This window comes from Euprymna scolopes, chromosome 1, assembly GCF_053919585.1.
Source record: "Euprymna scolopes isolate OS-2025 chromosome 1, ASM5391958v1, whole genome shotgun sequence".
In the NCBI taxonomy this organism is placed as follows: domain Eukaryota; kingdom Metazoa; phylum Mollusca; class Cephalopoda; order Sepiida; family Sepiolidae; genus Euprymna; species Euprymna scolopes.
In genome coordinates this window covers 200,363,686-200,386,381 of record NC_136482.1, presented here as the reverse complement: position 1 = coordinate 200,386,381, position 22,696 = coordinate 200,363,686, and the positions used below count along the sequence as shown (strand labels likewise).

Here is a 22,696-nt window from a genome sequence, read left to right as displayed (position 1 = left end):
GGAGAAGGAAAGAGAAAAAAAGAGAGAAAAATGCATCATGTGGCAAGGACGCGGAAGAAAACACGTGTTGTGTGAAATGGACGTGTGCCCTGTGGAGGCGACAAAAGATTTTTTATGCCGTGTCGAAACGACAGGGTTTTGTAAACTACATGGCAAACGAGATAAACTAAATTACTAGGTAACTAGTAATCTGGTTAATGTAGTGTCAGAATATATTTGGTTATTACGGTTTATTTTCAATAATCTTATAGGAGTCTGTGACATATTTTTATTGTATGGACAGCCGGCGTGAACAGAAACCCCACAATATCACTATACCATCTTTAAACAAAACAGATACTACCCTTGGATCTTAACCAGAAGTCCAAGAAGATATATTATAGTTTCACATACGGCTCAAAAGCGACATTATTTAAAAAACAAATTTTTACATTGCATCTTGGTTGATTGGGAGATCCTATTTATTAAAAAGGGGGGTAGAAGGTGATTGGGAGATCCTATTTATTAAAAAGGGGGTAGAAGGTGATTGGGAGATCCTATTTATTAAAAAGGGGGGTAGAAGGTGATTGGGAGATCCTATTTATTAAAAAGGGGGGTAGAATGTGATAAAATACTACGAACATTAAATTAGCGTCCCTATATACTAATTTAATGTTCGTAGTATTTTATTATTTTTATTATTTTTTTTAATTCAATTTTCACCCCAAACAAGGCACAGTGCCACTTTGAAGCAGGGGGCTACTATCAGGGACTTAATTTGCAGGGACATTATGAAGGGAGATAAGTAGAAATATGTTTGTTCACATTACACTTGAACTTCTGCATATCAGTACAGTTGAGAAAGCAGAATTCCGGAAGGGAGTTCCAAAGACCTGCAGTTCTGGGAAGAAACTATTGGAGTAAAAGGTTTTCTTGCACCTAAGGATCTCTACTTAAAGGGATGAGACTTAGTAGCTTGTCGGGTTTGTTGGGGGTAGTTACGTCGAGGAGGTACAAGTGTTTGCAGTTTGTCAGAGCATTCACCATTAAAGTATTTGTAGAACAGGCAGAGGGATGCCATATCTCGTTGATGGGACAGAGGCTGAAGCCTAGATGACAGTTCAGGACCTATCCGGTTGGCGACTCTCTTTTGAACCCTGTTCAGGAGCGAGAGACAAGCAGCAGATGCACCAGCCCAGATGTGACAACAGTACTCCATACATGGGCGAATGGTGGACTTATAGAGGTATAGAATACTTTCAGGCATAAGTAGTTTTCTAGCACGGTAGAGGGAGCCAATCTTCCTTGCAGCAGCCTTGGCAATGCTCTCAATGTATCTATTCCAGTTCATATTCCCTGTAAACGTTAGGCATAGGAGTTTAAAAGAAGTACTTTCAGGCAATGTGTTCTTGGCCATTGCTATTGGTGGTAGAGAAGGTTTCTTGTAGTTATTGAAGGAAACAAGCTTAGCCTTAGCAGCATTGAATGTGACCATCCATTTTTGTCTCCATTCCACTACGGATCGGAGGTCATCCTCTAGTGTTTCTGCCATTTCAGTTATCACTTTCTATCCTCCTTTTTTAATAAATAGGATCTCCCGATCGAATAACTTATAATCTGGAAACCGTGACACACGTACGTACATACGTACGTACATACGTTAAAAGTACTATGGTATTAATATATAGATTATTAGTGTGCGTTATGGCAATGTCTATCATTGTCGCCCTAAATGGCCGCTAGCAAAGCTAGAGATCACGCCACAAAGATATAATTATTGAATGATATAAAAAGAATCGAATTGTACAAATATATGCACGAAAAAAAGTAGCATAGAACCACAAAAATATAAAAATATATGAAAATATATACAAATATATAAAAATATATAATAATAAAATAATAATAATCCAAATATACAAATGTGAAATGACAAATAGAATGTATAATCCAAATGCGAACAATATTGTATTCTATGCGACTCGGCAATAAAATATATGGAGCGCCGTTATTACTTTTAAAATGGACCCAAACTTTGTATTTAGAGACTCACAAATAAAATAAAACTTTAACACAAACTTTTTAAATGAAAGAGAAAATTATTCTCTTTTCTTCGTTTACCACACCAGTCGCCGACACGTATTTACAACACGACAAGTTTTCTTTCTCTTTCTGTCTCTTTCTCGTCGGACAGTAGCCCTTTGTTTTTAGCTACAATCAACTGTGATGTTTCCGTAATTCTCTCTAGGACTCACATGTCGGCCAGCTCGCTTTCGAAAGACTGAAAGAAGGAGACTCACATGCTTGTCGAGCGTACCTTCCAAATCGCCACGCGTCTCTTCCTTTTTCTTCTCTTCCTCCTCTCTTTCCGATCTTAATTCCTATATATGCATTTCATTCCGTGACGTCATGCTCACACCTAAAAATGCTGACGTGATATTTACTCGACACGTGAGTTGTCAATATTAACAACGTGTTCTGGCTTTGTCATTTATGGCAGAGCCTGCAACTACGTTACATATACGAGGTGCCTTCAAAAAGTTTACAGACTTTTTTGTACATGCATTTAAAATTGTCATAGACTCTTGAAAATTCAGTATGTTATTGCTATACATTTATAACATAACTGACCAATTTTTATGATTTCAGGTTCAAATGAACAGCTACAGCAGGAATTGGAATACACGCTACTAAAGCCTGATTGTCACAGCTGGTGAGTTTCAAAAATGCAATCTGGGCGTGAGGACACTTTAGAAGAACGATACGCAATAAAATTCTGCTTTAAACTTGGAAAAAACGCCACAGAAACGAATAGAATGCTCCAAACTGCTTTTAGATTATCTTGCATGAATCGAGTATCAGTTGTTGAGTGGCATAAGAAATTCAAGGAGACAGGGAGTCTGTGAGGAATGATGAGTGGTGTGGGAGGAGTAAGGAAATCAGAACACCAAAGTTGATTGGCCAAATAAAGAATTTCATGGATAAGAAAGTCTTGTGTCTATAGAGACAATAAGTGCACAGTTTGATGTCATTGTAGGAACTGTACACACAATTATTCGCGAGGAACTGAAGGTACGGAAAATTTGCGTGAATGAACTTGTTTACAACTCAATTCTCACAGACTGTTTGACCAAGATGGGAATTAAGGCAGTTCCTCGACCTTCTTATAGTCACGTAACACTTCCCAAGACCAGCAACTACACCACGATACTACTGGTCCAAATTTTTGGGTAAATGCTTTATCAACATTTCTTATCTGCTGTTGTTAGTGAATCTAATCTTGACTCAGAGAGAGGATTGATAATTGTGCAGCACCTGACAGATTTGAGCTGATAAAAAATAACTGTACATAAAATCAACACATTTTTGTTTTAAAAACGCATTTATTTAACTAGGGAGGGGCGCCCGGCTTTGACAGTCACAGAAATACGTTTAAATATAATTTGTTCAGCTTTCGTATATATTATCATAGAGTTGTGATTTCAAAAGAAAAAAAAAGTATTTAGGTGCCATCAGTTAGAACCGAAACCAAAATCAAAACTGTAGCATTCAAAGCTGGTGGCGTTTCTACTGTACCAACGTCACACAAATATGAACTGATTAAAAATTAAAAATTAAAAATAAACTACAATGAATGTATAAAATATAACGAATTTTTCAACGTTGACCTCTTAACAACTATTGTAACCGGCTAAAGACCCATAAAAGAACGGTCCGTAAAAACTCCAATCATTTAAGGCCCCTAGGGCCGCTTTGCGACTTTTAGTTTCGGGCGAGATAGAGTTTGAAAATATGGAGACAGACAGACATACATATAGCTTTTTTATATATTAGATTACAACCGAGTTAGTTCATTAAATTGGCCGTGAAGAAGAGCTCCTCCTCGCGTGCTAAAAGCTAGTAACTGAATTCTTCACGCAGAGAGGTTCTGTCACTCAAAAACATCACCCGCCTTCCCCATCTCTTGACTATCAACAAGCAGCAGAATCATGAATCCGTTTACCCTTTGAATTGTTTTATGGCAGATGTCGAAAATCGATGATTCAGTCAACTAAGTTGTATCGTCCTTTAATATTCCGTTATCAAGTTATTTCAAACTAGGTACCAATGTTTCTGCTCGACTAAACGATAAATTGACAGTTTGAGATCTCAAACGTTAAACCTTTATAAATAAGGGAAAATAAAAAGGTTTGTGTTTATTTTTACTGTTTTGTTAAATACGAACAAATACAAACATTTTATTCCATGCGTCCACTTCTGTGTCTACAACTTGCTAAATGCGAGCCCTAAAAGCACGGCAGGTCTTGACAGCTGACTCTTTCTTCATAGTGCAGAAAGCTCGCCTTATGAAGGTCTTCAGGGAGGCCACACTGTTACGAGGCGAGCAGTAGAGACTTTCTCAACATCGCCCCATAACCAATAGTTGCAGGGGTTCAAATCTGGCGAACTAGAGGGTCATGTATTTTAGGACACAAAAAGTGGCAACTCTCTCTTCAAGAAGGTCTGCACTGTTTTTGACCCATGAGCAGGTGCGAAGTCCTGAATGAATATCACTTTCTTAAAATCATAGTTCATCTTAATCCAGGTTAAGAGAACTTCCTCAAAAATCATCAGGTATTGATCTTCAGGTCCACTCCAATAACGTGGGGGGCATGAATTTTCCATTGCTGATAACAGTTCCAAACATCATAATAGAAGCAGGGTGTTCACTGCATGACTGGAGGAACACCAAAAGAGACACTGGCGATAACTCAAGTTTCTGCGGTTGGAGGCTTTGTCTACCACGAATTTTCCTCGTCTACAAAAATGCGTATGGTACGGTTTCAGGTGATTGAGTAGCAAGGGGCTTCTCTCTTTACAAATAGCCTTAGATTTCGCAGTAAGAATGTTACGATGTCATCTGCAACATGACTTCATCCCAAGATCTTTTATTCCTGCATTAGAAATTGTCCTTTTGATCACATTCTGCTTCTTTGCCAGTTCAGCCATTAACTGTGATGGATTTTCTGCAATTTACTTCTGTTGCGGATTTTATCACTTCTCAGATCGTGGGCCTTCCTTTTGATATCTTTAGCTTCCATTAAGCTTGTTACAACGATAAACAGTCCTAGGAGCATAGCCAGTGTCGTTGATAGTCAGACGTCTTAAGCCCGTCGTGGAACAATTCCGCAATAATCATTCTATGGTTAAATTCTACACTGACACTCATTTTTTAGTATTTTTAGGTAATCTGGAACATCAGACTCTTTCTCTTCGCTGCAACCTCTATCTCACAGAAGAGATGTTGCGAGTTTGTCTCTGCTTTATCGTTATTTTCATGGAAAGTGTTCGACTGAGCTCCAATCTATGGCCCCCCATCGCCAAACTTTCACAAGAAACACTCGTCTAGCTGAAAACACTATCAATAATTCCCCCACTCTTTATCTGTGCCTAAACCTAAACGTAGATTCCATGATCAAAGCTTCTTTCTTAGAACTGCACGCCTGTGGAATTGTCTTCCGTTTTCCTGCTTTCCAGCTGTCTATAATATGGTTGTCTTCAAGTCCAAGATGAACAAGTTTCTGATGAGCCGTTCCACTTAAGTTAACAAATTTGCCGAACTTTCATTACTATCGATTACTATATTGTCCTTTTGACTACTGTACACTCTTTAACCCCTATCCTTGAGTGGCCCCTCGGCCTTGATAAGTGATGAAGCCTATGTAAAAAAAAAACAACAAAAAACCTCTAACATTTCAGATTGATAATGCCGCTTAAAAAGCTAAGTTGCAGATTGAAATTACTGCCAATTTATCGTTAAAACTCTGTAACTTTTAATAAGTTCGCAGACAATATTCGCTGATATTGAAATTTATATCACCAATGTAAATACGTTGTAAATTATTTCATTAATAATTCCTTGTGCCGAAGAAAGAGATGGACAAAGAAACGAAGTTCGAAATTATAAGTTACCATTTAGCTCAGATTTAGAAGCGAAAGGTAGTAATGTCGAATTCAAAGATAGTAATGTCAAATTCAATGATAGTAATGTCAAATTCGAAGATAGTAATGTCAAATTCAAAGTTTGTACTGTCGAATTCAAAGACAGTAATGTCAAATTCAAAGATAGTAATGTCAAATTCAAAGATAGTAATGTCAAATTTAAAGATAGTAATGTCAAATTCAAAGATAGTAATGTCAAATTCAAAGATAGTAATGTCAAATTCAAAGGTAGTAATGCTAAATCCAAAGATAGTAATGTCAAATTCAATGATAGTAATGTCGAATTCAAAGATAGTAATGTCAAATTCAAAGATAGTAATGTCAAATTCAAAGATAGTAATGTCAAATTCAAAGATAGTAATGTCAAATTCAAAGACAGTAATGTCAAATTCAAAGATAGTAATGTCAAATTCAAAGATAGTAATGCTAAATTCAAAGATAGTAATGTCAAATTCAAAGATAGTAATGTCAAATTCAAAGATAGTAATGTCAAATTCAAAGATAGTAATGTCAAATTCAAAGATAGTAATGTCAAATTCAAAGATAGTAATGTCAAATTCAAAGATAGTAATGTCAAATTCAAAGATAGTAATGTCAAATTCAAAGATAGTAATGTCAAATTCAAAGACAGTAATGTCAAATTCAAAGATAGTAATGTCAAATTCAAAGATAGTAATGTCAAATTCAAAGATAGTAATGTCAAATTCAAAGATAGTAATGTCAAATTCAAAGATAGTAATGTCAAATTCAAAGATAGTAATGTCAAATTCAAAGATAGTAATGTCAAATTCAAAGACAGTAATGTCAAATTCAAAGATAGTAATGTCAAATTCAAAGATAGTAATGCTAAATTCAAAGATAGTAATGTCAAATTCAAAGATAGTAATGTCAAATTCAAAGATAGTAATGTCAAATTCAAAGATAGTAATGTCAAATTCAAAGATAGTAATGTCAAATTCAAAGATAGTAATGTCAAATTCAAAGATAGTAATGTCAAATTCAAAGACAGTAATGTCAAATTCAAAGATAGTAATGTCAAATTCAAAGATAGTAATGCTAAATTCAAAGATAGTAATGTCAAATTCAAAGATAGTAATGTCAAATTCAAAGATAGTAATGTCAAATTCAAAGATAGTAATGTCGAATTCAAAGATAGTAATGTCGAATTCAAAGATAGTAATGTCAAATTCAAAGATAGTAATGTCAAATTCAAAGATAGTAATGTCAAATTCAAAGATAGTAATGTCAAATTCAAAGACAGTAATGTCAAATTCAAAGATAGTAATGTCAAATTCAAAGATAGTAATGCTAAATTCAAAGATAGTAATGTCAAATTCAAAGATAGTAATGTCAAATTCAAAGATAGTAATGTCAAATTCAAAGATAGTAATGTCAAATTCAAAGATAGTAATGTCAAATTCAAAGGTAGTAATGCTAAATTCAAAGATAGTAATGTCAAATTCAATGATAGTAATGTCGAATTCAAAGATAGTAATGTCAAATTCAAAGATAGTAATGTCAAATTCAAAGATAGTAATGTCAAATTCAAAGATAGTAATGTCAAATTCAAAGACAGTAATGTCAAATTCAAAGATAGTAATGTCAAATTCAAAGATAGTAATGCTAAATTCAAAGATAGTAATGTCAAATTCAAAGATAGTAATGTCAAATTCAAAGATAGTAATGTCAAATTCAAAGATAGTAATGTCAAATTCAATGATAGTAATGTCGAATTCAAATATAGTAATGTCAAATTCGAAGGTAGTTGATATGTTGTGTATAACGCTAAGCAAGCATTCAACAACCAACCTATTGTAGTTGGTGTCGGTTTATAAATATGAGCTATCTGCTCATATGTAAATTATATCTGCTCATATGTAAATTGTATCTGCTCATATGTAAATTATACTTCATTTTCTCCTTCTGTTGCACGCATGCTTTTATGCCTTTCTTTACCGGCTGGACCATCCTTTCCGCTACCCCGTTATTTTGAGAGTGGTAGGGAGGGGTCTTGTAAGGTTTGCTTTCTATTTTTCTTAACCAATTATGCAAACCAGCATCCGCAAATTCTGGCGCGTTATCCGTCAATAATATTCTCGGTATCCCATTTCTCGAAAATAATACTCTTAATATTTGTTTTACGGTGGTACTTTTTTTTATCAGGGACTCTCACCACTTCAGGCCAACCTGAATATGCCTCTACTAATATTGATAATAGTCCTATCTCATTGATATAGGCATGGTCCATGTGTGCTCTACTCCATGGTTCTCCATGGTTCTGCTTCTCGGGGCCACACATGTATTTTCTTTTGCTTGAAAATCCTGAGTTCTGTGCATTTTGTGCATCTTTTTACGTAGTCCTCTACGTCTCTTGAGTACCCCGGCCACCATGCTTCCAATTTTAATCTTCTTTGCGTAGCTGCTACTCCACAATGTATGTTATCAGGTACACTTTTTATAACCTGCCTCCTCTGTGTTTCTGGAGGAACTACCAAGTCTCCATTACATATTACCCCGTTTTCTATAGTCAGTTTATGTCTTATTTCTTTGAATGGTCTTTCAGCCATTGAACAATTTCCCTAGCGATTCTCTTTTATCCTCAACACGGCACACATCAAAGGCTGTAAATGACAAAGTTCTCTCTGATTCTCTCTCCTCTGATGGCTTAGTGGGGGATGCCCTTTTCTCTACCCTGCAACCTCTCTCCCACAGAAGAGACGTTGTGAGTCTATCGTTGTTTTATCGTTATTTCCATGGCAAGTGCTCGTCTGAGCTCCAATCTCTGGTTCCCCCTCGCCAATCTTTCACGAAAAACACCCGTCTAGCTGAATCCACTGTCAAAAATTTTCCCCACTCTTTATCTGTGCCTAAATCAAAACGCGGATTCCATGAAAAAAGCTTCTTTCTTAGAACTGCACGCCTGTGGAACTCTGTTCTGTCTGCCTGCTTCCCACCTGACTACAACTTGGATGTCTTCAAGTCCAACGTTAACAAATTCTTAATGAACCGCCCCCTTAAGTAAACACTTCATCAAATCTCCACACTAACGTAATGTACTTGCAATAACCCTTATCCCTGAGTGGCTTCCGGGCCTTGATAAGTGGTGACCACTGTGTAAAAAACCCCAAAAAACACTATTCTATTTAACACTGGGTCATTTGTAGTTTAAGTAGCCATTTTATCTACATATATTACATCAGCTTCTACAATGTACAGGAATGTGTCTTCAAATTCCTCCTCGATTTTGTCCTTATCCTCTCTATAAAACCTCGATCTAGATAAGACATCAACGTGCGGTATTGTATTCCCTTTAACATACTCAATGTCAAAATCGAATGCCATCAATCTAATCACCCAACGTAATATTCTGGACGTTGTAACTTTCGGTAGTTCTTTTCTTGGGTTGAAAATAAATTCCAGTGGTCTGTGATCACTTTTCAACAAAACCATTTTTTCCCATCAAGCATTGTCTTGCTCTGTCCGTTGTCCACACTATGGCTAGTGCCTCCCTTTTTATAGTAGAATAATTGTATTATTATAGTTATATTATAGTTGTTGTTAATCTCCTCGATAAGTACATTACGGAATGACCATCTTGTGACAAAATACCGGATACGGAATGCTCACTAGCGCCAGTAGTTAAGTTATGTCCTTCTTAGGGTCAAAAATTTGTACTATTGGCTTTTTCGCCAGAATCTGTTTTAACTTTTCAAAAGCTTTCTGTTGGTGTTCTAACCAAATGAACTCCGCATTTTTTTTTTTTTCTTAACTTCGCAAATGGTTCTGTTAACTCATTATATTTTGGTACGTATTTTCTATAAAAATTTACCAAACCCAAGAAAGACTCCAACTCTTTATTTTTGGGGTAGCCACTTTAAGAATTTTCTCTATTAATACTTTATCTGGAGAGATCCTTTCCTTTGATATTGAGTAACCCAAAAATGATATTTCATTACTGTTACACACTTTCTTGTATTTACTGTCATAGCAGCGTCTTTTGGCCGGTTCAGTGTATTTCAGTTTTTTCTTTAAATCTTCATTTAAATCTCTAACATATATCATCTTGATAACAGATGGTATTTTCAACATTCCCTATTACTTTTTCAATAGCTTTTTGAAAAATTGCACTTGCCGTTTTTATGCCATACGGCATCCTTTTCCACCTTGACAGGCCTATAGGTGTGTTTATCGTCGTCACTTCTTTAAAATTTTCATCTATGGGAATTTGGTGGTAAGCTGATTTAAGGTCTATCTTCGAAAATACTTTAATTCCGCCAAGTTTATGTAAAGCTACTTCCACATTTGGAATAGGGTACGAGTCAGCGCAAACTTTATGGTCCACCCTTATTTTATAATCTTCACAAATTTTCAAGTCACCGTCTTTTTTTTAATACCACAATGGGTGATGCCCATTTACTTCCTCCTGGAGAGGAAAGTTCTAATAAATCTTCCTTTATTAACTTTCGCAACTTAGCTATTACTAACGGTAATAAATGTACTGGTACTTTTCTCTTTTCGTAGTAGGAGGGGGAACATTTTGCTTTAATTTCAGGCTAGCTTCATAATTTTGTAATTTTCCTGTTTTTTTCCATTTCTATCTCATTAATCAACTTCGTTGAATTTATTTTTAATACATAATTCCCCAATAGTCCATGCGTTTTTCGGCAATTTGTAACTATAATGGGTACTACTCCATATTTTTATTTTAGTTCTTATTGAACCTTCAAAGTAACCCATAATTGCTATAACCGAGCCATTAAACTGCCGTAATTGTACGTTGTTTTCGTTTTAAACGCGGTTTTCTCATTTTTTTCCACAAATTTCTGGGAATTATGGTTACGTCACTGCCAGTATCTATCTGCATTTCAACAACACAACTGTTGATTTTCATTTTATATTTTTGTATCTCCGTTCCTTGATCCAGTATTTTGTATATTATCCTTTTTTACATTAAAAATTTGTCTATTTTCATCCTCTATTCTTTCCACATTTTTCGTTTTACATACTTCTTTGAAGTGATTTGTTTTTAAACACTTTGAACATGTTTTTTCCAAACGCTGGGAGTTTTTCTTTTTTCCTTTCATGAATTCTTCCACAGTACGTACACTTTTTCTTGTCGTTTCTACCGTATACGTGTCAGCCATTATTTCTTCGTAGGAGTTTTTTTTTTATTTTGCTTGTAGTTATGTATTAATTCCTGCTGCTGTATAAATTCTAGACACATATTCAAAGGCATGTTTGTAAGTTGTAACTGTTCCATTAGCTTATATCTATGTGCCGAATTATGCATATCTTCAATTAATCTTAGTTGAATAATTCTTCTGTTGTCTGTTCTTCTGTTCCTAGTTTTTTAAAGTCACAGTATTTAGTCGCACTTCTTAACCGGTGTAAATATTTTACTATCGGTTCATCCACTTCCTGCTTCATTGCCATAAATTTGGTCCTTTCTGCAATCACCAGTCTTTTCTTTGGTCTCATGTTTCCCTTGATAACCTGACTTATTTCTTCGAAAGTCATTTCTTCTAGTTCTCGAGGGTAAACCATTGTAGCAATCTTCATAATTGCTTCACAACCAACGATAACCATGAACAAGTCCGTGATTTCATTCTACCCTTCTTGTTTTTTGTTGTCTTTCAACTTTTTGTTTCTAACATTAGCAGCAAAGCAACGAATCAAAGTATCTACGTATTCCGGGTCTTCAAAGATCAGAAAGTATCCTATCGTCGACACCATTGATATGTCATGTATAACGCTAAGCAGGCGTTCAACAGCTACATGTTCTAGTTGGTGTCGGTTTATAAATATGAGTTATCTGCTCATATGTAAATTATATTTAATTTGCATATCACTACAGTAGTAATGTCGAATTCAAATATAGTAATGTCGAATTCAAAGATTGTACTGTCGAATTGAAAGATAGTAATATCGAATTCAAATATAGTAATGTCAAGTTCAAATATAGTAATGTCGAATTCAAATATAGTAATGTCGAATTGAAAGATAGTAATGTCGAATTCAAAGGTAATACTGTCGAATCCAAATATAGCAATGCCGAATTCAAATATAGTAATGTCGAATTCAAAGACAGTAATGTCGAATTCAAAGATAGCAATGTCAAATTTAAAAATAGTAATGTCAAATTTAAAAATAGCAATGTCAAATTTTAAAATAGCAATGTCAAATTTAAAAATAGCAATGTCAAATTTAAAAATAGTAATGTCAAATTAAAAAATAGCAATGTCAAATTTAAAAATAGCAATGTCAAATTTCAAAATAGTAATGTCAAATTTAAAAATAGCAATGTCAAATTTCAAAATAGCAATGTCAAATTTAAAAATAGCAATGTCAAATTAAAAAATAGCAATGTCAAATTTAAAAATAGCAATGTCAAATTTCAAAATAGCAATGTCAAATTAAAAAAATAGTAATGTCAAATTAAAAAATAGCAATGTCAAATTTCAAAATAGCAATGTCAAATTTCAAAATAGCAATGTCAAATTTAAAAATAGTAATGTCAAATTTAAAAATAATAATGTCAAATTTAAAAAATAGTAATATCAAATTCCAAAGGTAGTAAAATCGAACTCAAAGATACAAATTGAAACTTACAAGTTAAAAATGTTGGTTTTAAAGGCGTATGGCTAAACATTTAATTAAAAAGTTTAATTACAGAGTTATTAAGAATGTGATGGTCGAAGCCTAGAATTGCAAGATAACATAAAATCGATTTTTTTACTGATGATCGCACTATGCAAATTAACATTGAGATGTAAAGCAACCTTGTGAAGGGCAACACCTACATAGACATTCGAAACAGGTAATTGTGCAACGAAATGTCTGTTCACATTGCATTTAAATTTCTGCATGTTAGCATACCCGGGAAGCAGAATGCAGGAAGCGAATTCTAAAGTGTAGCAGTCCGAAGGAAGAAAATATTAAAGTAGAAGCCTCTCCGTTATTGGAACAATCGCAACAGTGAACGGGTGGGATTTAGCTGCTTGTTGAGTTATTCGAACATATACAATTCGTTTCTGTTCGCTTGACTGTCGCTAGTGTGTACAAATGTATCCATGAGATGAAGAAAGCTGATCTGTGAGTTATTGAGTTCATGCCGTTGCGCATCCTCCGGTCAAAGGTACGTAGGAGGTATTGAGAAGACGTTCTGGAGTCTTGTTCAAAGTGCGGTTGGCCTGAGAAAACTGTTTTTGTTGACCAAGAGTTTGTAAGTTCGCGTTGGTTTATTACTTTCACATATACGTGTTACTATTGGAGGGGGCTTGAAACGATTTTCATTTGTTGAAAATAAGTTGAGTTCACACGTTCATGTGAGAACTTACTTGCTTTAGGAAGTGACGAGGAGAGTGAATCGAAACAAAGCAGAGAAAGAAAGAGGGTAACTTACGAGTTATTTGTTTTATTTGAATCACTTCGCGATTCACTCGCAACAATATGAAAGTACTTAAAAATCGAAATTGTTTAACGAAAACATTGCACGCCAGAAACTTATGAAAATCTTTTCAAGTTTACATTTTACAAATGTGTATTCAACTGTGAATAGCCCGAAATGTTTGCGTCTGCGAAAACAAAGGTCGGCTTTATACCGAAGATAAGTAAATGGTTGAAAAAATCCTTGTAAACATTTCACTTGAATATATTTAAACAGATAAAAACCGAACCTGAAAGAACGACTCCTTTGTGTTCTATTTTTAAACGGATTCAATAAATAGATTTATTCTGACTTTTATCTCCAGTTTACTCGGACAAAAAGCCAATATTAATTATAAAAACTAGCGGGACCTGTAAAAATTCCACAGGGGACCCATTCATATGTAATATATTGATGTTGGCATTCTCTAGATATTCAGCGTAAATAGACGTGCTCTGATATTATTGTAGCTCTTTTGTTAAAACTTCAAAAGTATTTATCTAAGCTAGCAGGTCATAAAGTACGCTTAAATAGGATATTTTAATTCTTGCAGATTTCGTATATATTATTATAAAGTTAATGTTCTATCGATTTTTATGTATCATAAAGCTAAAAGTATATGCATATGACTTGAGTGCATAACAAAACTTATGATATATATATATATATATATATATATATATATATATATATATATATGAAATAAAATGGAGGTGGAAGGACCTGGATACTCAACGTTTCGCCCAATTTATGCGGGCTTCTTCAAGAGGGATGGTCATTGACGAGAGAGTCGGAGGATTGGGGCTATATATAATGATGGGGGAGAGCAGCGTGTTTTCCTTATGTAAATTAGATGTCATATATACATGTATATACATTTTATGAGAGAAGAACTAATTAGAGTAAACTAGTGTAGTTGATTACGTCTAAAAGATAAAATATCATAGAGATTAAAAATTGTGTTTGGAAATATAGCGGTGATAGATTAAATAAATAAAATGACACGAGATTACGAAAGAATCTTTTTTTTTTCTTTTTTTTTTTAAATTAGAAATAATTGAATTGGGATAAAATAGCAAAGATGGTATCTAAAAATAAGAATAGGAGGTGATAAAATGGTAATCATTCTGAAGTATATATATATATATATATATATATATATATATATATATATATATATATATATATATATGATTGTTTATATTTAATCTATCACCGCTATATTTCCAAACACAATTTTTAATCTTTATGATATTTTATCTTTTAGACGTAATCAACTACACTAGTTTACTCTAATTAGTTCTTCTCTCATAAAATGTATATACATGTATATATGACACCTAATTTACATAAGGAAAACACGCTGCTCTCCCCCATCATTATATATAGCCCCAATCCGCCGACTCTCTCGTCAATGACCATCCCTCTAGAAGAAGCCCGCATAAATCGGGCGAAACGTTGAGTATTCAGGTCCTTCCACCTCCATTTTATTTCATATCGTCGGATTTAATCCAGCTCAATAATCATATATATATATATATATATATATATATATATATATATATATATATATATATATATATATATATATATATATATATATATACTTCAGAATGATCTTTTTATTTAACAATCAGTTGGTATGGAAGCCTGTGATTATAATATTTACAAAATATTACTGGCGATAATATTCTATAAGTTATCCCATCTGAATAAGAATTGCTCGATATGCAAGATAGAGCAAATAAATTAAATTGTGATTCAATGAATTTCAAAAACCCCTTATTGAAATGAAGTGGTTGAGTTTCATATCAAAGATTTTTATTATTCTAAGCAAGATAAAGAATAATTTTGAAAATTAATCTCCTTAACCTATAGGGTTTCGATGTCTACCATCTCATCAGAGGAGAGAAAATATTAGCAAATATTTATAAAGGTATGTACCCTATTTGCTAAAGTCAATGAGACATGGAAAGTCAAAGTCAAAATAATTAATTAATCAGAAGTCCTGTAGCAAGAGGATTTGAAGAAAAGGATATGAAAATTGTAGATCCAGATTGCGTGGTAAAATCCATGGTGAACGTTCTTTACATCAGTTGGTTAAGTAGTTCCTTAAGGGACATATAGGATTAATGCGCCCTACTAGCTGACTGGTCAGTGCGTGGCTGCATAGTTTCTCCTCTTGAACCATTAAACTTTGGAATCCCCTCTCTGTTTCCTGCTTCCCTGAATGTACTATCATGTTGAAATTTAAATGTAATGTGAACAGACATCTCGCTGCTCAACTCCCTACATAATGTCGCTGTAGATATACTCACAAATAATAGAACTTTACTTTTCAAGTAGCAATGTGACTTGTTTGGGGTGAATAAGAGTTTTAAAAAATTAAAAAAAAAAAACACTAATTTTTTTTAAAAATATTTCTTTGTGCGAAATTAAACTAAAATTGTGAGACATCAAATTGATTTGATGTAATATTGGTTGAAACTTAACACAAAGTCCTTAAGGCATAACCCTTTAAAATATTGTTGTTTGATTCATAAAAGTTATAAAAGATGTGATGGTTATTTGAATCATGTTGGCATGATTCGAACATAAGACATTAGAGAATCAGACATTGTAGTGACTTGGTCGTAAAGTGATTCCTGAAAGCTAAAAAGCAAATAGCTCTAATTGCTACACCCCTTCTTTCTCCGCTTCATTTGAATTTGCTTTCCTCTACAACTCCAAAATCAAATAAGTTTTCACAGGAACGTGTGAACTACAAAGTATTTTCAGCCAATGGAAATCTTTCCAAACCTCAAAAAAGTAACACTTATATGTGAATGTAGTAAGCAAATGCAAACTTAGAAATTCCTATAAGACCTGGTCAAGAAAATTAGTTTTAGAGAGACTCCACTAGCCGACCAAACGAAAGGAACCCTAGTCAATACTCCACCCATACTTAACCAGAATGACAGGCGAAAGAACTCGATGATTAACACATCCAGCCTTTCGTCACTCGCGCACATCTACACACACGCGCTAACAAGAACAAAGGTAAACGCACACACAACACTCTGCCTAATACACTATGGACATATTGACTTTTCGCTTAGCTTCTGTACACAAACACAATTTTTACTATGAACATTTGTTGGATATTTAACAGGTGACCGTAGGAAGAGAGGCATTCGATGAGTTGTACAAATGCAAATTAATTCCATTTAAGGAATGCGAGGCTTTCCATCATTGTCCCTTGGAATGCATAATTTGACTAGAAATATGTAAGAGGATATTGGTCAAAAGGTCGAGACAATAGAAATGGGAAATTTAAACATTCCAGGATGAAAGAATGTTTATATAAATCGACACAACAGAAAGTGTGACAGAGAGTGGGTCACTAAGCAAGGACAATCTGACACATTTTTCTTGACTGCCAAAACATCCGCACTGCATCCTGTGCCAAGCACCTTCAATAATGTCAACAATCGTTACACTAAATAGAAAACCGTTGTCAATGTGGAAAAAACAAAATATTTTTATAAATCAACTGTATTGTGTTTTGCTTGTTGTCAGTGTGTATATATCGTAGACCAGTGACAAAAGTCGATTTAGAAATTATATAGATTGAAGAAAAAACACACTGAACGACAGGTCGCAGCGACTATATAACATATTTAGAAACATGAAAATAACTTATTTCTTATATAAAAATGTTTTCTTATTGTTAAGTTTGCAGGTTGAAACAAGTAACGTAGAAAGCAATACAAATGACGACTCAACAAACAAAGGTAGATCAAATAAGAAGTGTATTAGGAAAAGGTATATTTACAGGATATTTACATAATGGTGTTAAATAAGAGAGTCTTTGCTGGAGAAACATATCTGCTCTCGGCGGCCTTCGGTAGCTTCTGGTGAACACACCCTCAGACTAACTGAGTCTTCCTATTTATGTGTAATTACTATCCACATATGCAAATGAATGTGTGCCACCACAACACTTATGAACTTTTGTATTTCTCCATCCTACATTTATGTTTTAAGTAACCGTTGGTATTTGGTTACTCTTCTATTATTTTAATGTGTCATTTTATTTTATTTTAGTTTTAGTTTTATTTTATTATGCATGCATTCTCCCCACTGTCTCTTTCTCTTTCTCATTCCCCCCTCTCTCTCTCTAGGAGGTATATTTGCTAAAAAAAGGGAATATATATATATATATATATATATATATATATATATATATATATATATAATTATTTCCACTGCCTACAACATTGCAGGCAGCAATCTCTCACATATTCTGAAAATACTGCTCGTTAGGATAGGCTTGTCGTGATGACATCCCTATCTAGTATAAATTCCTACTAATGAGACATCGACTTGGGTTAAGGCTGATTGCGATGATCACATCCCTTGTTCGAGACGAAGGTAGGTGCATTCCACTGTCGGATTTCCTTGCGGTTTGCTTGATCTATGATAGTTAATAAGACTTTCTTGTGTGCGGCGCATTTGCCTAGTTGGTAGAGTGCTTGCCTCGCATGCAAGAGGCTCGGGTTTTGAATCCTGAGTTCGGATGTGTCTAACCGATGAGCCCAAATGAGGGCGAAACTCGAGTCTTAGACTTCCGGTTTGTTGGCTTTCGTGGCTCTTGCTGGCTGCAATGTTGTCTGGCATTGGAAATAATTATATATTCGCTTACACATTCTGAATATATATATATATATATATATATATATATATATATATATATATATATAGGGTGTCCACAAAGTCTGGCTACATTATGTAGCCAGACTTTGTGGAAGCATCCTGTAGCCAGACTTAGTGGGCACCCTGTATATATATATATATATATATATATATATATATATATATATATATATATATATATATATATATATATATATACAGAGTGCCCACAAAGTCTGGCTACATAATCTACAGGATGCTTCCACCCTGTATATATATACCTGAAAAATACATTGGAATGACACAAGATTCATTTAAGCAAAGATATTATTGACATATGAGCTCCTTTAGCGCGAAAATAAGGATTAACGCAGTCTTAGCAACCAGCGTGTGGGAGCTTAAAGAAAAAGGGGGCACCTTTTACTATTAAATGGAGAAAATTGAACAAAAACCCTCATACTCCCCAGAATTGAAACAATGCTCACTTTGCAATGCCGAGAAATACCATATTCCCCGATTAATTCATGACCCAGGAAAAGAGCTGTTTAAATGTGCGGAGTGAGTGCATCAAAGGTTGTATACACAGAAGGAGAACATTTCTCATAAACTGGGACGGTAAATAAGACAAAATCTTAATTTAAAAAAATATTTTTATTTTTAAATTTATATATTTTATATTTTTAAATTAATTTTATTTATTTTAAAATTCATTTGTTTTCTTATTTTTATTGTATTCTTATAATTTATATTTCATAGATAACCCTTGTCATTTTAGTAGTTTTCTAGTTAGTTGCCTCCCGAAAATTGAGAAACAGGTCTATTTTACTCAGAGAAAGGTGGAGGACAAATGGGTGTATAATTTTTTTAATGATAGTTATGAACGTAATAATAACACGATAAGACAAGACTGCTGATTGGTCTTCGTCAAACCTTCCAACGGAAGACAAGAGCTTCATTTTTGACGAGATTTTGAATTCTAAGAAAACAGTTGCCGGAAAGACATTGAAGTGTCAACAACTCAAAAAATGTGTCTCCGTATCATTGTGTTCTATTGTGGGGGAGGAGCAGATAAGATTAGGTGTATATATTCTTTTGCATATATATTCTACATGATTGTGACATGGCCCTGACCGTCTCTCTTCTGTGTGTGCACATGTGTGTCTACAGTCATATGTGTGTGTGTGCGTGCGCACGCGCGTGTGTGACATATAAGAAGATCTCAAGACACGTACCTTTTTCTCATTATTGGTCGGTGCCACCTCGCGACGATTCATGCCTGCTCTTCAAAAACACAACTTGATTTTATTGTTCGGAAAAGTCTTTATTTGAATTCCATCGTTGACAGGACAGCCTCGCATCGCTGAATCGATTGAGATCATTTTTTTTTCTCATTTTGAACAAGATTCTAGTCTTACTCAAGAACTCTCTGCGTTTCCCCGTTAACTCTAAATTTTATACTGTAGACTGTCGAATACTCTAGAAAACGCATGTGTGTCTCTATTTTTATATTTGGGTATAGGATATGTGTGGGTAATTTCCGTACGGATACACCTGCAAGCCAACGTGTCCATAACACGTCAGAGTGGTATCGTTAGGTTTAATGAGTCTTAACCTTTTGAACCTCATCGCACTGAACGCGCTATTCATGCCATGGATTCCATAACAGTTGTAACTAAATGCTTGGGGATTCAAATATAAATTCTCTTGAATTGGTGGGAATTAACCACCTAAAATTATTAATCAAGCCTGTGGAAATTGTAAAACCGATAATTAATTATCGAACTGTGTTTTTTATTCGTGTTTCTTTCTGACCTGTCCATAAGATTCGACCTTGAATCGAACTAACAAAACTGCTCACAAGATTCAACAATTTGGCTTCTTGCCACCAAAATTAATCCGACCTTATTTTGCAAGACAATAAGAACAGATGAAAATTCTCCAGCGTGAAGGTAAGTCTTGTTTTTGTCGGGTTATTTCTGACACTGAGATCAGTTATGTAAGATCAAATTCTCACACGTGGCGTACTGAGTTTACAGTCCGAGCCGGTAACCACTGCATCGCCAACTCTATCGTAACTAAGTTATGTAAGTAACAGCAACACATTAAGAAAACAACTAGTATTGGACTAGTATTAGCAATCATTCAAGGTTTAGACACAAAGAAAGAACAACGATTTATCTTCTATAAGTTTATGCATATCCACATTCTATTTTGCAACCAAGCCCAAAACAGAGTACGAATGTTTATATAACAATCTGCCAAACATCCAAATAGTCGCAGATAAAAATACACTGCGCATCTATTTTGTTCGCCTCTTTTCTTTCTTTTGTTTTTCTGGCCGACATTCTCTTACTGACATCTATACTCCTAGAAATTTGTGTGTATTTTTTGTGTGTTGATATTCATATTAAAAAACACTTTTTTTTATTGGCATCTATTTGCTTCTCCACGAAAGCAAAATGTGACACAAGGTCGTTTTTTAAATGTGGGGGGAAACCAGCTCCCCTAAAGAAGGGCAAAAGGGGCACTCTGGTAGGGGCCCAAAATAATAATTGTCTTAGTATAGAGGGTTTCCCCTCCATTGACCAAGGACAAATTAACTTAAGAGTAGCATCAGAACAGATACTACACTTTGAGATATTACATTTTTTATTCACAGGAAAAAATACAATTGGGAAAATGAACTAAAAATTTAGGCCAACTCAAAACGATGTCAGTTTTTGGTCTACAGACATGAAACAATATATAGGGTTTCGAATTCGTGCGAAACTTTATATTTAGGTTTTGGCCGGAAAATTGGTTCAAATGTGTGAAAATTAAAAAAAATGGAATTTGCCAAATGAAGGTCGAACGACGGAATTACAAATATACATGCGTAACGTAATAGATATTGGCGCATGTTTTAATTTTTAACCTTGCAGCAAACATGTCTTCATAGCTCAGGCATTAACGTCAAAGGAAAAAGTAAATCGTAAGCTAAACGTTTTGGTTTCGATTCTCGGTGGTGGCGTACGAGACACTTTTTGAACATTTGAAATCATTACTATATATTGGGCCCTAATGAATATATTAATAAATACAAAATATGCATTAATAAAAATATCATATTTAAGCGTATTTTACGACCGGGCATTGCCGGGCGGCCTGCTAGTATTATTACAAAGAAACCGGTCTTCAAATGAAAGCCTCTAGGTTGATCCACCGGATATCGACTTCCACTATACGGCTTTGTCTTCCGGTATTTATTATGTATGGATCAGTTCATTCGCAGGTAACACAGGTAGTCTGCCACAACACTAATCAATAAATGATGTGAAAATGCAGCATCCCATACTCATACTTAACAATCTGCCAAACATTCAAATAGATGCAGATAAAAATGCCCTACGCATCTTTTCTTGTTCATCTTTTCTTCTTTCTTTCGTTATTCTGAACGACATTCTCCAGTAAATACTGAAATATTATTACAAAGTCATCTTTTTCTGATCGTGACTGAACGTTCACATCAGATTCAGAACATCTGATCCAAAGTAGTTCGACGCTACACATTCTTTTCAGAAAGGGTGATTCCATTCATTAACAAACTCTGTTGAGGGCCAAGAAGATCAAAGTGAAAGTAAAACTGTATTTCTTTCAAGCATGTTTGATGAATTAGCTTCGAATAAGCCTACGGTAACAAATGAAAACTTAGAGCAGGTAGAAGCTGAGTTAAACCTAGAGACTGCAACTACAACAGAAATACAAGAATCACAATCCAAACTCAAAAGGAGTAAATCTTTTATTGTTAAGTGCACAAAAGAACTTGATCATTACGTAGCTTTACAACTACTCACAAGAGGTGATGACCCATTTCAGTGGTGGAAGAAGACATAGGAGACTTTACACTGCTGAGTAAACTGGCTTCAAGATATTTAAGTGCACCACCTTCATCTGTGGAGAATGAGAAGTTCTTTAGTACATGTGGTAATGTGTATGAACTTATGAGGAACAGGTTGTGCAATGAGAATGGAGAAACTCTACTGCTTCTACATTACAACTTAAAACTATTCAGCTTTAAATACTGAGGAGACTATGAGAACAGAGGATGCAGGTAGCAAGAATAGAAAAGGAAGCAGGGCATCGACAGGTGCAGGACTTTAGCTTATTGTTATTCACTTAAAAAATTACAATTTGTACTTTGTAGTTGGTTTGTAATTTCGTTTTATTTTTATTTAATTGTATAATTATATTCATTTAAGATTTGGAAATTGTACTTGTAAATTGTACTTATTTAATGAAGGCAAAAGGCCATATTATTTGCCAGACACTTAACAAATGTTAAGTTAAAATAGCAGTTACTATTTTAATGTGTTAAAGCTATCTGATGAATCACTGGGCAGTGATGAAATGATATAAATTTAATAGGAAAGAGAAAAGTAATTAATCGACCGACTAATCGGCAAATTGGCCGATTATTAATTAATCAGCAAAGTAGCCAATTATACTGATTACCGATTACCTGCTGATTAATCAATACACCCCTAGTCCATTTAAAGTCGCCGCAAAGCATTTCTTTGTTTACATGTTTTAAAACTAAACATTAATCAGAAGTGATTTTTCCAGGGCATTCATCGTCTAGTCCAAATATCAGCTGAC

General features: G+C 34.4%; 2 protein-coding genes across 4 annotated transcripts in view; one reads left to right on the top strand and one right to left on the bottom strand.

The window, feature by feature from the left end:
* LOC145279679 (uncharacterized) overlaps nucleotides 1–19,831 on the bottom strand; it is a 115,974-nt gene extending 96,143 nt beyond the window's left edge. Inside the window, exon 1 of the mRNA XM_080130955.1 lies at nucleotides 19,294–19,831. Coding sequence (XP_079987081.1) covers nucleotides 19,294–19,335 — 42 coding nt within the window. The 5' untranslated portion in view covers nucleotides 19,336–19,831. The remainder of the gene's footprint in view (nucleotides 1–19,293) is intronic.
* Nucleotides 1–22,696, top strand: part of LOC145279649 (atlastin-2-like) — a 234,906-nt gene that overhangs the window by 5,865 nt on the left and 206,345 nt on the right. Inside the window, exon 1 of one of the 3 annotated variants that reach the window (XM_080130892.1) lies at nucleotides 19,960–20,010. The exons of 1 other annotated variant lie outside the window; for it this stretch is intronic. The gene's annotated coding sequence lies outside the window, so the exon portion shown is untranslated. Of the gene's footprint in view, nucleotides 1–19,959; nucleotides 20,011–22,696 lie in introns of those variants that run through there. One more of the 3 variants, XM_080130883.1, reaches the window with a different exon arrangement.